The following is a 14,705-nucleotide window of genomic DNA, read 5'->3' on the forward strand; positions in this document are numbered from 1 at the left end:
AGTTTGGATCCATTGCTCCGTGTCCGCTTCTCTGGAGCAGCAGAAAACAACCTTCCTCCCTCCTCTATGTGACATCCTTTTATATATTTGAACATGGCTATCATATCACCCTTAACCTCCTCTTCTCCAGGCTAAACATGCCCAGCTCCCTTAGCCGTTCCTCATAAGGCATCGTTTCCAGGCCTTTGACCATTTTGATTGCCCTCCTCTGGACACGTTCCAGTTTGTCAGTGTCCTTCTTGAACTGTGGTGCCCAGAACTGGACACAGTACTCCAGGTGAGGTCTGACCAGAGCAGAATACAGTGGCACTATTACTTCCCTTGCTTCTTCCATCGTTCCCTTCCTGCTTGCAGGTGCTGGACAGGGAAGGGCAGATGGACAACCCCTGCACCAGCTGGCTGGCTGACATCTACTGGGACAACATCACTGAGCTGGACAAGCTAACCAACTTCCATGGCATCATGAACTCCTTTGAGCAGTACCCTCGCGACTGGAACCTCTGGTACACCAACTCCAAGCCGGAGAAGGCCATGCTGCCAGGTCAGACACCGCCCGTCTGCTGAGCTGCGCAGTCCCTGCCGTCGGATTGTGTCCATGCCCCCCCCCCAAAGAAAACCGGGAGGGGGTCCAGTGGAAATGGGTTAACTGCCATCCTCCAGAACAGAGTTGGAGCACTGGATCTGGCAGGCTGGCTGGATCCAAAACTAGCCCACCCGCCTGTCAATCACCTGATGTCCTGTGCAGGGCCATATTAAGCATATCGGGTGCCATGGTGCAAAGTTCCCTTCAGTCCCCCCCCCCCCGTTTCCCAGACCTTTTTTTAGAGAGGATGCTTCATGCCGCAGTGGCCACGGCAAACAGAGGCTCTGGGCGTGGCGCTGCTTCGGCGCAGGTGGCATGGCAGAAGCGGGCGAGGGCGGTGAGCTGATGCCGGGAGGTGTTGCGTCCAGCCTCCACCTCTTCCCTGGCGCCCTCCAGAACTTGGCACCCTGGCGCCCTGCGCCACTAGCCTCTATGGGTAAGACGCCCCTGGTCCTGTGACATCCGGGGAATCTTCCCTTGCTGCCACGGCTTGAACTCTAGCTGCGGCCGTAAAGATCCAAAAGTGATATCCTACTTTTTTCCTCCAAGGAGCTCAAGTACAGGGCCCTCCCCCTCCTCAGTTATTCAGAACAACGCTGTGAGGTGGGCTTAGGCTGAGAGGCAGTTATCCAGGGAGCTTTGTGGCCAAACGGGGATTCGAAGCCAGGGCCCCCAGGTCCTAGTACAACACTATAGCCACTGTACCGGCATACTTTGGAAGCTCCAAGCCTCTGAAAAGGGGTGTTCTTGGTGCAGATAATCCCTCTAGGATCGCCTCCTGTGAGAGGTCTGTCCCCTTTCCTTATGCACTGGAGTCAAGCTGAGATGGGGGGAGACCACTGGCTCTGGTGGGCATGCCAGGCCTTCTCTACAGCCCACCCACTGGGCCCCTCTTCAGTTTCAGGTGGTCTCCCCCCACCCATGCCTTGTCGCCCCCTGCAGGTGAGTGGGAGAACTCCTGTAACCAGATGCAGCGGATGCTGGTCGTCCGGTCCCTGCGGCCAGACCGCGTGGCTTTCTGCGTCACGGCCTTCATCGTCTCTAACTTGGGCTCCCAGTTCATCGAGCCACCAGTGCTGAACATGAAGTCGGTGAGTGGCAGCGTCTGTGGCACTTGGGGGAATCCTAGGCCCTTACCCACTCCCATGTTCTTTCTCTTTCTCTTTTGTAATTTTTTTTTAAATTTCATTTTATAATGCATATAAAGAGAACAGTTATGAACGCAGATGAAAATTAAAAGAAGAGCAAATCTATAAAGCTGGCACGTGGAATGAATACAGCTGCACATGGGTTAAAATGACGAAGTCCCAAGTCATGAGAAAAAAGGGAGAATAAGCGTTGTCTTCAGAATAAAGAGTATTAGTGATATCTGATTATCAAGTGTAGTTCCAGATTTACCAGGCTTATGATGAGGGTGGTCTTGGAAATAATGGTTCTGTTGTGTATATAGCCCCTTCCTTCCATGTACAGTGGTACCTCGGGTTACAGACGCTTCGGGTTATGCGTTTTCAGGCTGCGGACTATGGGAAACCTGGAAGTAGCAGAAAGGGTTATTTCCGGGTTTCGCCGCATGCGCAGAAACGCCAAATTGCGTCACATGCCTGCGCAGACGCGGCGCTGCAGGTTACAAACGCTGCGGGCTGCGAACGTGCCTCCATCACGGATTACGTCCGCAACCCAAGGTTCCACTGTACTGATGCTCTGTGCTTGAGTATTGATGCTCGGATGCTTGTAGGATTACCGTATTTTTTGCTCTGTAAGACACACCAGACCATAAGACGCACCTAGTTTTTGGAGGAGGAAAACAAGGGAAAAAAAATTCTGAATCCCAGAAGCCAGAACAGCAAGAGGGATCTCTGCGCAGTGAAAGCAGCAATCCCTCTTGCTGTTCTGGCTTCTGGGATAGCTGTGCAGCCTGCATTCGCTCCATAAGACACACACACATTTCCCCTTACTTTTTAGGTGGGGAAAAGTGAGTCTTGGAGAGTAAAAAATACGGTACTTCAGTATCAATACTCTGTTTTTTTCAACTGCTCTGGAGAATGGTCTCTGCAGATGGATTGAGGCAGGAGTAATAAGTGTCAACCCCCCCCCCCCCCATAATTCATCGATATGGGAATGAGCTCACAGTCACTGCCCCAATCCTGTCCTGCCTCAGCTACTCAGTCGCTCCCTGTGGCCTAGAATGATTTTCCTCCCCATTTTGTCCTTCTCTTCCCATCTCTGGACGCAGGTGGTGGACGACTCCACGACCAAGACCCCTCTGATCTTCGTGCTGTCCCCTGGCGTCGACCCCACCTCCTCCCTGCTCCAGCTGGCCGAGCAGTCGGGCATGGCGCAGCACTTCCAAGCCCTCTCCCTGGGCCAGGGCCAGGCCCCCATCGCCACCCGCATGATCAAAGATGGCGTCCACCAAGGTGGGTCCAGCTCCCAACCGGCGAGCCTGCCGCGTCCGCCCAACCCCTTCAGATCTCTGGAGCAGAGATGGGGAACGTCGGAGGCCAGTCTCCAGGTCTTCTGGGGCTCCCATCATGGCCAGCGATGGCGGGAGTTGTAGTCCAACAACTTCTGGAGAGGAACGGCTGCTCTGGAGGCAAATCTAGCTTACGGTGGGGGGGGGCATTCCTGCTCCCGGTATGCCCCACAGAGAGCCTCAAAGTCCATAAATAGCAACACCCTAGTGGTCCCGGGCCCCAAGGAAGTTAGATTAGCTTCAACCAGAGCCAGGGCCTTTTCAACACTGGCTCCGGTCTGGTGGAACGCTCTGCCTCATGAGACCAGGGCCCTGCGGGATCTGATTTCTTTCCGCAGGGCCTGTAAGACAGAGTTGTTCTGCCAGGCCTTTGGCTTGGAGCCAATTTGATTCCCTCCCCCTCTTTCTTTTTCCTTCTCCTCCTGTGATGAGGCTGCATTTTAACATTTTATTATTTTATTGTTGTATTTTAATCTTGTATTTAAGTTGTATTCATTCAACTCGTTTTTATTATTGCTTGTTAGCCACCCTGAGCCTGGCCTTGGCTGGGGAGGGCGGGGTATAAATAAAAATTATTACAGTGGTGCCCCGCAAGATGAACGCCTCGCGAGACGGAAAACCCGATAGACGAAAGGGTTTTCCGTTTTGGAGGCACTTCGCAAAACAAATTTCGCTATGGATTTGCTTCGCAAGACGAAATGTCTTGCGAGTTCCTGTGGGTTTCCCCCCCTTTCCCCCCCTTTTCCTAAGCCGCTAAGCCGCTTATCAGCTGATCCGCTAAAAGCCACTAAACTGCTAATAGCGCTAATCCGCTAAGCTGTCAATGGGCTTGCTTCGCAAGACGTAAAAACCGCTAGACGAAGAACCTCACGGAACGGATTAATTTCGTCTTGCGAGGCACCACTGTATTATTTATTAGTATTATTATTATTTCCCTGAGTCTTCCTTCACAGATCCTGCTCAGCTCAGGCCTTGGCAGCCCCCCTGCCCCCCGCCAAGCAGATGTGGGGCCTCTCCACCCTCTAACCTGGCTTGGCCACTCTTTCCCGGCAGGCAACTGGGTCTTCCTGGCCAACTGCCACCTCTCGCTCTCCTGGATGCCCCAGCTGGACAAGCTGGTGGAGCAGCTCCAGGTGGAGGAGCCGCACCCCTCCTTCCGCCTGTGGCTCAGCTCCAGCCCCCACCCGGACTTCCCCATCTCCATCTTGCAGGCCGGCATCAAGATGACCACGGAGCCCCCCACGGTGAGAGCAAAAGAGCCAGCTGGCCAAAAAGGAGTGGGGTGGGGGGCTCTTTCGTCATTTCCTCCTCCCACCACCTGTTCCCCAGGCCCCCCCCCCACAAGGCCCCAGCCCAGCCCTACGGAAACCACAGGCTTCCTTCTCCTCTTGGGTCAAGTTAAAAGTTCCCCTCTGCCTTACTCCAGATTGGCAACTTCACGTCAGGTCGTTCCCCCCCCCCTGCATTATAGAGCAAATATATAGTTTGAGGAAGAACTGGGGGGAAGTGTATGTGTCAAGCATAGGCAAACTTGGCCCTCCAGATGTTTTTGGCCTACAGGTCTCATCATCTTCGGTCCAGTATACCTGAAGGAGTGTCTCCACCCCCATCATTCAGCTGGGGGTGGTCCAGCTCCGAGGGCCTTCTGGCGGTTCCCTCGCTGCGAGAAGCCAAGTTACAGGGAACCAGGGACAGGGTCTTCTCAGTGGTGGCACCCGCCCTGTGGAACGCCCTCCCACCAGATGTCAAAGAGAACAACAACTACCAGACTTTTAGAAAACATCTGAAGGCAGCCCTCTTTAGGGAAGCTTTTAATATCTGATGCATTACTGTATTTTAATATTGCGTTGGAAGCCGCCCAGAGTGGCTGGGGAAACCCAGCCAGATGGGCGGGGTATAAATAATAAATTATTATTATATTATTATTCCTAGCTAGCAGGACCAGTGGTCAGGGATGATGGGAATTGTAGTCTCAAAACATCTGGAGGGCCGAGTTTGCCTATGCCTGGTTTAAGTACACAACAAGAGCCAGTCACCTAGTCCAGGCTCCTCTTCTCACAGTAGCCAGTCAGAGGTCCCAAAGGCAAACCCTCAATCAGGATTCGAACACAGGAGCCCTCTCCCCTCCTGTCTTGAAAGCCCTCTCCTCCATGACTTTGTTTGGTCCCCCTTTAAAGCTTTGCCAGCCATCCAGACAAAATTGTTTGAATACATAGAATTGGCGAAATTGACTTATAAGATTCGGAATTAAAAAAGAAGCAAAGTTCGAAAAGGATTGGAGTAAATTTGTTGAATATATACGGAGTAATTGTAAGAATTTAAAAACTGTAGCAGGATTAATGTCAGTCTTGTGATGTGGATGAAGTGTAAATAAGAAACTGTAAGAAAAGATTTGAGACATGAAAACTGTTGAAGGGATGGAAGGAAGTCCGGGCGCAATAAGGCGCAGGGTAAATAAGAAGACATACAAATTTTTGAATGTAAGAGTATTTATTTTATTTGTTGTTGTTACCAAAAAGCAATAAAAAGTATTTGAATAATAATAATAATAATAATAATAATAATAATAATAATAGCAGCAGCTTTGCCGGCCATCACTGCCTCCTGTGGGAGGGAGTTCCATAGTTTAACTATTCACAGCACGAAGAAATACTTTTTAAAAGCAGACCTGAATCTTCCAACATTCGGCTTCTTTGCATGTCCACAAGTCCTAGCCTTAAGAGAGAGAGGGAGAAAAACTTTTCTCTATACACTCTCTCCATGCTATGTTACAAATTTCTAACATGTCGCCTCTCCCTCGCCTTTTCTCTGAACTAAAAAGTCCCGAGCGCTGCAGCCTTTCCTGCCTGTATGTTGTCACAGCCAGAACCCACAGCCTTAGGCCCAACATGGCTCCCCTGGAAGCGCAGAGCAGAGAAGCCAGACCATGCTCTCAGGCCTCTGCCTTCCTCTCCTGCCCTCCCAAGAGCCATGACCAGGTCTCCTTCCCCCCCTCCATTTCCTAAGAAAACTCCCTGCATTCCTGGAGCCCAGGCAACCAAAACAGGTTATGAAACAGCCTCTTAATCAACATGGCTGGTTCTGGATCGTCAGCCTGGGGCTCAAACAGGGGAGACAAGTCACAGAAAACAGGCCAAGTCCATTGCTGCCCCTGCCACCCCCTCCTGGTTCCTTGGTGCCTCCTGCAAGGTCAGTCGCGAGCCTGCGCCTCTTCTCCTCCCTTTGACAGGGCCTGAAAGCCAACATGAAGCGCCTCTACCAGCTCATCACGGAGCCCCAGTTCAACCGCTGCACGAAGCCCTCCAAGTACAAGAAGCTGCTCTTTGCCCTCTGCTTCTTCCACAGCATCCTGCTGGAGCGGAAGAAGTTCCTCCAGCTGGGCTGGAACATCGTCTACGGCTTCAACGACTCGGATTTTGAGGTGGAAAGGGATCGGGAGACCAGGAAAAGGGTGGATTCTGGAGGGGAGCCTGTCTGCGCCTTCCTTTTCTGGGCTCTGACGGGCCAGGCCACGAGGCTCCTGTGTATGCTCAGAAAACCCCAGAACAAACTGCGGCCGAGCCCTCCCTGTGGCCTGAAGTGCCCGGGAGTGCCACCTGCCCTGTCGGTGACTCGTGGACGTTAGTTGGCAGCTCACCACACCTCGACTCGTGTCATGTAGCAGCAAAGTCTGCAGAGCTCCAGCACAGTCCACAGATTTCCTTCTCTCAACAGAACAGCAGCAACAACAATTTTTTCGCTCTATAAGACGCACCAGACCATAAGACGCACCTAGTTTTTGGAGGAGGAAAACAAGGGGGAAAAAATTCTGAATCTCAGAAGCCAGAACAGCAAGAGGGATCGCTGCACAGTGAAAGCAGCAATCCCTCTTGCTGTTCTGGCTTCTGGGATAGCTGCGCAGCCTGCATTCGCTCCATAAGACGCACACACATTTCCCCTTACTTTTTAGGAGGGAAAAAGTGAGTCTTATAGAGCAAAAAATACGGTAATTTATTATTTATACCCCGCCTATCTGGCTGGGTTTCCCCAGCCACTCTAGGCAGCTTCTAACACAATATTAAAATACAGTAATGCATCAAACATTAAAAGCTTCCCTAAATGGGGCTGCCCTCAGATGTTGTCTAAAAGTCTGGCAGTTGTTGTTCTCTTTGACATCTGGTGGGAGGGCGTTCCACAGGGCAGGTGCCACCACCGAGAAGGCCCTCTGCCTGATTCCCTGTAACTTGGTTACACATATCTTCTTCCCCTGTCTCACAGATTCAGTCTGACCCTGACAGCAAACAGGATAGCATCAGGACAGGACTTCACATAATGAAAGCAATGCCCCAGAGACTATTATACCTGTCTCTACATTCCTGAACCAGTGGGAGGATGAGCGATTCAGCCAGTCATGCACACGACCTTGCTGGTGTTGCTATGGTTACCCCAGTGAACCTGACACCCTTATCTCAGAACATCCAAATGTGTTCACATTACACCAACATGCTCCACGCCACTAGGGCTCACTCACAGCAGTCCTTTCACCCTTATTCTGTCTGCCATGTTCCTTTGGAACATGGGGTACAAGCGTGAATTGCAGAGGCGTGTAGGGGGGTAAGGAGGTCTGGCCACAAGGGCTTTAGATGGATGCTGGCAAATGGGTGAATTCTCGATGCTCAGCTTGGTGGTGGTCCCCAAGTGTCCCGTAGGCTGCCTGCTGAGAAAGAGGGAACCATAGCTGGGCCTCTGGGCTGATGATAATTTGGTTATTTTATTATTTATACCTAGCCTGGGCAGCTGGGCAGCTTACAGCACATAAAAAATTGCAAAATGTACATAACTTTCATACACAGGTGACTGCAATTATTGATCTCAGTTATATACAGTGGTGCCTCAGGTTACATACGCTTCAGGTTACATACGCTTCAGGTTACAGGCTCCGCTAACCCAGAAATAGTGCTTCAGGTTAAGAACTTTGCTTCAGGATGAGAACAGAAATCATGCTCCGGCAGCACGGCGGCAGCAGGAGGCCCCATTAGCTAAAGTGGTGCTTCAGGTTAAGAACAGTTTCAGGTTAAGTACGGACCTCCGGAATGAATTAAGTACTTAACCCGAGGTACCACTGTATAAGAAATGTTCATAAATGTACCAACCAAGTGCATACTTGGTACAAATATAAATACTGGGCTCATCCACACTTCGGCATGTGGTGTGCCTAGAAAGCAGAAGTCCTGGCAGTTTCCCCCTTGCCCTGCTCCTTTCCAAGGGAAAACCTGCTCTTTAGTGATACATCAGAACAAATGGCAATCTGGGAAAAGCCCATATTCCTGTTAACTCTGATTGAGCACTAAAGAGTAATTTTTTTTCAGGAGGGTGGCAGAAGCAGCAGAATGAGGGGCGGTGTGGGTAAGCCAGTCTGTACTGGGGAACCCTGCCCTTGTACACCCCATTCCAGGTGGCTACGGCAGGCGCTCCCTTGGCCCACTCCCTTGTCACCTGTGACTCTTCCTTCCCTGCCAGGTGTCAGAGAACCTCCTGAGCTTGTACCTGGATGAGTACGAGGAGACCCCCTGGGACGCCCTCAAATACCTGATCGCTGGGGTCAATTATGGGGGCCACGTGACGGACGACTGGGACCGACGCCTCCTCACCACCTACATCAACGACTACTTCTGCGAGCAAAGTGTGGCTGCCCCCTTCTACAAGTGAGCTGGTGGCCTGGGATGGCGGGGAGAGGTTGGGTGCTGGGAAATCAGGGATCGGCACGCTTGTCGGGACAGAGAAGTTCCCCGATGCAGGAGGAAATCTTTGCCTGAGCAAGCCGGCCGGCTGGCCTCCCTCCCCCTGCAGGCTCTCCGTGCTGGACACCTACTTAATCCCCAAGGATGGCAACATCGCCTCCTACAAGGAATACATCAGCCTGCTGCCTGGCATGGACCCGCCCGAAGCCTTTGGCCAGCACCCCAACGCCGACGTGGCCTCCCAGATCACCGAAGCCAGGACGCTCTTCGAGACGCTGCTTTCTCTCCAGCCCCAGACCACGCCCACCGGAGTGGCCGGGCAGAGCCGCGAGGACAAGGTACCCAGGGAGGATGGGCATCCACGGGGCAAAGCGTTGCTGTAAACAAAAAATGCCCTTTTCCCTTATGGAGTATCTAAGAGCCCGTACAGAGTCCTTACAGAGGTTCCCTATTGGTAGGAGAAAAGAAAGAGGCCAACCAGAGAATATTGAGAAGCAAAGCAGCTAGTAAGCCTGATCTTTATTGATCTGTTGCAACAGGGTGCTCCCCTCACCCGCAGGAAAGGAGGAGGACCCAGAAAAATGGCGTGCAAGGCCTTATAAAGACTTTTGAAATTGCCACCCTGTAGATCAAGACCACCCCCAGAAACATCATACATACATCACAGAAAAGGCGGTCTAAAACAGAACATTTGAATGTTCTTTGTTTATCTCCTGTCTGGCAGGTTACTTGACTGGATTGCCTGGGGAGCCCGGCCATTTTTTTGTAGTGATAAATACTTAGTTCCTGGGCCAGGTCACAGGCTCACACCCTATTCAAACACAGACATACCCTTAAGACAGGATTTGTGAAGGAAAAGACAATGGGGAGGCTTTTCCACCTTGACCTTGCAGAGAAAACATTTGCTCAGTTTAGGAATAAAATGGCTTCAGGTCGGTCTTCCTGTGCTGATCTATGTACGTGTGGTTATGAACATTACCATATATCTAAGACCATAATATTCCTATCACAGCGTGCACTGCTCTGGCGTCCTGGGCAGCCCTCCTGAGCTGGCCTTTGTGTGGCAGGCAAGCAGCCCGTGTCTCACACTTGTGAAAGGCCCTCACAGCTCCTTATTTGAACTTCCTGGATCCCAGGAAGCACCCTCCGAACATCCGCTTTGTGGCGATGAGAACAGACTCTGCACATGCTCAGGGGCACTCTTGTCTCGTCGTCTCAGAACAGTCCTTCTGAGGCTGATCCTGGTGCAGTGGTACCAAACAGCAGGGCACGATCCCCTGGCAGTTCCCTCGTTTCTTAGGTCTGTAGGAGCAGATTTAGTCTCCTTTCCCAAATGTCTGAGGCCCTGCAGAACCGGATTGTGAGCAGTCTCGGGGAGCAGGTGGGGGTTCCTGGGAAACCACCAGCCAGCCCCCTTCAGGTGCCCTGCATACCTCTTCTCTCTGTCCCTTCTCCCCCTCTCCAGGTGCTGGAGCTTTCAGCAGACGTGCGCAGCAAGATCCCGGAGGAGATTGACTACGAAGGCACCTGCAAGGTGCTGTCTGGGGACCCCTCCCCACTCAACGTGGTCTTGCTGCAAGAGATTCAGCGGTACAACTCCTTGCTGCAGGTCATCAAGTGAGTGCCCGGGGGGACAGGGCAAGCCAGGCCTCAGCAGCCCCCAGTCCCTTTCTGGTACTCACCTCAGCATCTCTCTGCCGTAGTTCCTCCCTGGTGGAGCTGGAGAAGGGCATTCAGGGCCTGGTGGTCATGTCTACAGACCTAGAGGAGATCTTCAACTGCATCTTCGACGCCCGCGTCCCCCCCATGTGGGAGAGGGTAAGGTGGGGGACCTGGGGTCCCTGAAGGAGCAGGAAGGAGGGTGTGATCCGGAGGCTCCAAGCTGCTCGTCTCCCTCGAGGAGAGAGCACCCTGGCGCCTTGCAGGTAGAAACACCTGTTGTTTTGCTTGTGAACATATTTTGAACCTATTTTACCCAGGGGTAAGAGAGATTTCAGGAGAGAGGTGTTTTTGGAATCCCTTGTGGGACCCACCAGGTTTCTGCTCCCCCTCCTCCCGGCATCCTCTCTCCTGCCTTCACCCTACATCTGAAGCAGAGATTTCCCATTAGGGAGAAATGCATAATTCAGAAGCTTCTTCTGAACGAAAATATTTCAAAAACGGCTTCTTCCAAAGTAAAAGATTCCCCAGTGAAAATACCGGTTTCTCCTTCCCGAGTTGCTGGAGAGCAAAGAGGGATACACACATACCCTTTTTGTGGGTTGGGGCCGGCAGACCTCTTTCCCAAGTTGGGGGCTGTTTTTTGTGGGGGGGGGGCTGGCTGGCGTGTCCCGCTTTGCCTCCCAGCTCCTGGCCTTCTCCCTCCTCCTGCAGGCCTACCCATCTCAGAAGCCGCTGGCCGCCTGGACCCGGGACCTGGGCCAGCGCGTGGAGCAGTTTACCCGCTGGGCCACCACTGCCCACCCTCCCGTGCTCTTCTGGCTCTCGGGCTTCACCTTCCCAACGGGGTTCCTGACGGCCGTCTTGCAAGCCGCTGCACGCCTGAACAACGTAGGTGGTGGGGGAGATATATTTGGGCCCAGCAGGAGGCCTGGAAGGGCCTGTGTGTGTCTTTGGACGTTGCCTGAAAGGGATGGGGAGACCGGCCTGGAAGGAAAAGTGAGGGCTGTGATGCCTGACAGCGAGGACTGCTCTGCAGGGAGGGTGTTCTCTGGGAGGGGAAGTGGGTCTATGTGGCTTGAGATCCAGAGGTCCCCCCTAAGCCAGCCTTCCTCCATCTTAAGTCCCCATTTGTTGTTGGACTACAACTCCCATCATCCCTGACCGCTGGTCCTGCCAGCTAAGGATGATGGGAGTTGTAGTCCAACAACAGCCAGGGACTTAAGATGGAGAAAGGCTGGCTTAGGGGGAGACCCCTGGGCTGCAGAACCATCTCACGTGGCTCCCTCCTCGTCCCGATCCCTTTCAGATCTCCGTGGACACCCTCTCCTGGGAGTTCATTGTCTCCACCGTGGATGACAACAACCTGGTCTACCCGCCCAAGGTAAGAACCTCTCCCAGGGCATACATTGCGGGGGGGGGGGGAGCTCAGGAGCCTAGGACCCCCTGAGCCAGCCCTGCGTTGTCTCCCTCTCCTCTCTTAGGAAGGGGTGTGGGTGCGAGGTCTCTACCTGGAGGGCGCTGGCTGGGACAAGAAGAACTCCTGCCTGATGGATGCGGAGCCCATGCAGCTGGTCTGCCCCATTCCTACCATCCACTTTAAGCCTGTGGAGAACAAGAAGAAGAGCGGCAAAGGTGGGTCTCGCGGAGGGTGGGAGTCACCCGTGGGTGCGAGGAAGCTGCCGTAGGCCGCCTCAGACTCTTTGCCCATCTCGCCCTCCTGTTACTGGCTGCTCCAGCCTTTGCCAAGCTGGCACCCTCTGGCTCTTTTTTTTTTAAAAAAAAATATTTATTCAAATTTTAAAGGTTACAAAGAGAAAAAATAAAAAATACACAGAAAAAATACAATTAAAAAAAACACAGATCAAACCTTTACATAACTTTCTTTCCTTTGCTTATTTCCTTGACCTCCTCACACCTCCCTTTTTTGTATTCTAGTTCAATTAGATATTTCAGCAAATCCTTTCCAGCTTTGTTTTTATCCTAATAATTTATCTTAATATACTGTAATTTTACATTCTCGTCTTTCACCAATTAACAAATCCATTTTTACCTAATCCTTTATATCATTTCTGCTAAAACCACATTACTTCATTCCAACATCCTTCTAGCATTCCTTAATTTTACAATGTTTCTGTAGATAAACTTTAAATTTCTTCCAATCTTCTTCCACCAACTCTTCACCTTGGTCTCGGATTCTGCCAGTCATTTCCGCCAGTTCCATATAGTCCCATCACCTTCATCTGCCAGGCGCCCTCTGGCTCTTTCAAGACCACAACTTTGTCCTCCAAGGCAGCTGGATGGCACCAGGTTGGAGGCCAAAGTTGGCAGTCTTTGTCTCTCCAGGGTCACCTCCATCCCTGGCTACTGAGCCTTTTAGCATCTGTTTGGTGGGGACCCATGGCAACCCCCCATTTGCAGAATGCCCTCCCTTGTGAGGTGCCCCACTCTCCCCCAATATTAACACTCAGGAGAAATGTCAAAGCAGACCCATTTACCCAGAGTTTGATGGAGGCAGCCATGTTTCTGAAACCAAAGGAGAGTGCTCCTGTGCTCATGCTGGCCTAGATGGGCCTCTTTTGGCTTGATCCAGCAGCCGGACTCTCCTTATGTTCTTAAGAAAGTTCCATCTGCATGAGAACAGGGCCTTTGCTGCAGTGGCTCCCCGTTGTGGGACGCTCTCCCCCAAGGACTCTCACCTGGTGCCCTTATTATACACCTTTATGTGCCAGGCAAAAACGTCCCTCTTTAACCAGGCCTTTGGCTGACTAACATCCTATATGTGTCTTTGGGAGGGGGTGTTACTGGTTTGTGTTGTTTTTCTTCATGTTATTATTATGTATTTTGTGTTTTTATCTTGCATTTTTATGTTGTCAACTGCCCTGAGATCTTTGGATGAAGGACAGTACAGTGGTGCCTCGCAAGACGAAAAGAATCCGTTCCGCGATTCTCTTCGTCTAGCGGTTTTTTCGTCTTGCGAAGCAAGCCCATTGACAGCTTAGCGGATTAGCGCTATTAGCGGTCTAGCGGCTTTTAGCGATCAGCTGTTAAGCGGCTTAGCGCTTAGGAAAAGGGCGGAAAAAGCGGAAAAAGCCCGCGGGAACTCGCAAGATTTTTTCGTCTTGCGAAGCAACCCCATAGAGAAATTTGTTTTGCGAAGCGCCTCGAAAACGGAAAACCCTTTCGTCTAGCGGGTTTTCTGTCTTGCGAGGCGTTCGTCTTGCGGGGCACCACTGTATACACATATAATAAAATAAGTCCTGAACTTAGAAGTTTAGGGTAGCTTTTAAACTGGTATTTAGAAGGTTGTTTCAAACCGTTTCAAACCGTATGGATATGCTTGCCACCTTGGGAGCTGGGCATAAATCTAATGACTAAATATATAAATGTCTCTAGGGATGTACGCCTGCCCTTGCTACTACTACCCCAACCGGGCTGGCACTGCCGGGCGGCCTTCCTTTGTCATTGGCATCGACCTGCGGTCCGGAACGATGCCCTCTGACCACTGGATCAAAAGGGGCACAGCCTTGCTGATGAGTTTGGATACTTGAAGACCCCCCCCCCATATATGACCCCTTTCTCCAAAGGAACCTTGCTTCTCTGACTCCCCCCACCCCCCAGTTTTAGGTAAAATTAAAATAAAGCTATTTTGTTTACAGTCTCCTTTGTGTCTGTCCTCTACTCCACACGGGAGATCCCCATCTCAGGGCTGGGATTAGATCACCTTCTGGGGCAGACAGAACTTTAGGCTGCCTCCACATTGAAAGCATTCTCTGTGCCCTCCCCGCTTCTGGGAACTGTAGTACACGCCTTGCAGAATCCACGCCCAGCAGGATTCTTGGAGGGGAGGGGATGTACGGTGTGGAAGCACCAGTGATGGGGCAGAAGAGCTGCTCTTTGGGGCCCTCGAGGTTGTGGCGCTGCGGGGGCCAAGTTCACTGGAGCCCACCCCTATTTTGTGAGATGGATGTGGGGCTCCTGAGAAAGGGCCGCTCCGTGGTGCCAAGAGCCAAGCAGGCCAAGAGAGAAGGAAATACCTTTCTGGTGACACACGGCTGGCAGAGAGGAGCCAAATGTCCTTTCCATTGGCAGGCACAAGTGCGGGGGGGGGGAGGGGGCATCCCAGTAGCAACTGGGGAGCAATGGCCAGTTGAGGAGGAGGATCAGGGACAGCCCTGGGAGGGAGGGCAGCAGTGGGGCAACTACAGCGATGATGGGGGGCAGCGCTTTGTCCGGGGGTCTCTGGGGAGGGTTTATGCTGGAGGAGAGA

General features: G+C 52.1%; 1 protein-coding gene across 1 annotated transcript in view; it reads left to right on the plus strand.

The window, feature by feature from the left end:
* DNAH2 (dynein axonemal heavy chain 2) overlaps positions 1-14,096 on the plus strand; it is a 141,691-nt gene extending 127,595 nt beyond the window's left edge. The window contains exons 76-88 of the mRNA XM_081835573.1: positions 355-541; positions 1,526-1,674; positions 2,817-3,000; positions 4,110-4,300; positions 6,286-6,477; positions 8,556-8,740; positions 8,886-9,114; positions 10,242-10,393; positions 10,480-10,594; positions 11,150-11,326; positions 11,745-11,819; positions 11,920-12,070; positions 13,832-14,096. Coding sequence (XP_081691699.1) covers positions 355-541; positions 1,526-1,674; positions 2,817-3,000; positions 4,110-4,300; positions 6,286-6,477; positions 8,556-8,740; positions 8,886-9,114; positions 10,242-10,393; positions 10,480-10,594; positions 11,150-11,326; positions 11,745-11,819; positions 11,920-12,070; positions 13,832-13,986 — 2,142 coding nt within the window. The 3' untranslated portion in view covers positions 13,987-14,096. The remainder of the gene's footprint in view (positions 1-354; positions 542-1,525; positions 1,675-2,816; positions 3,001-4,109; positions 4,301-6,285; positions 6,478-8,555; positions 8,741-8,885; positions 9,115-10,241; positions 10,394-10,479; positions 10,595-11,149; positions 11,327-11,744; positions 11,820-11,919; positions 12,071-13,831) is intronic.
* Positions 14,097-14,705: the final 609 nt, after the last annotated feature.

The sequence above is a fragment of the Podarcis erhardii genome, assembly GCF_964252035.2.
Source record: "Podarcis erhardii genome assembly, chromosome: 13".
Taxonomy (NCBI): domain Eukaryota; kingdom Metazoa; phylum Chordata; class Lepidosauria; order Squamata; family Lacertidae; genus Podarcis; species Podarcis erhardii.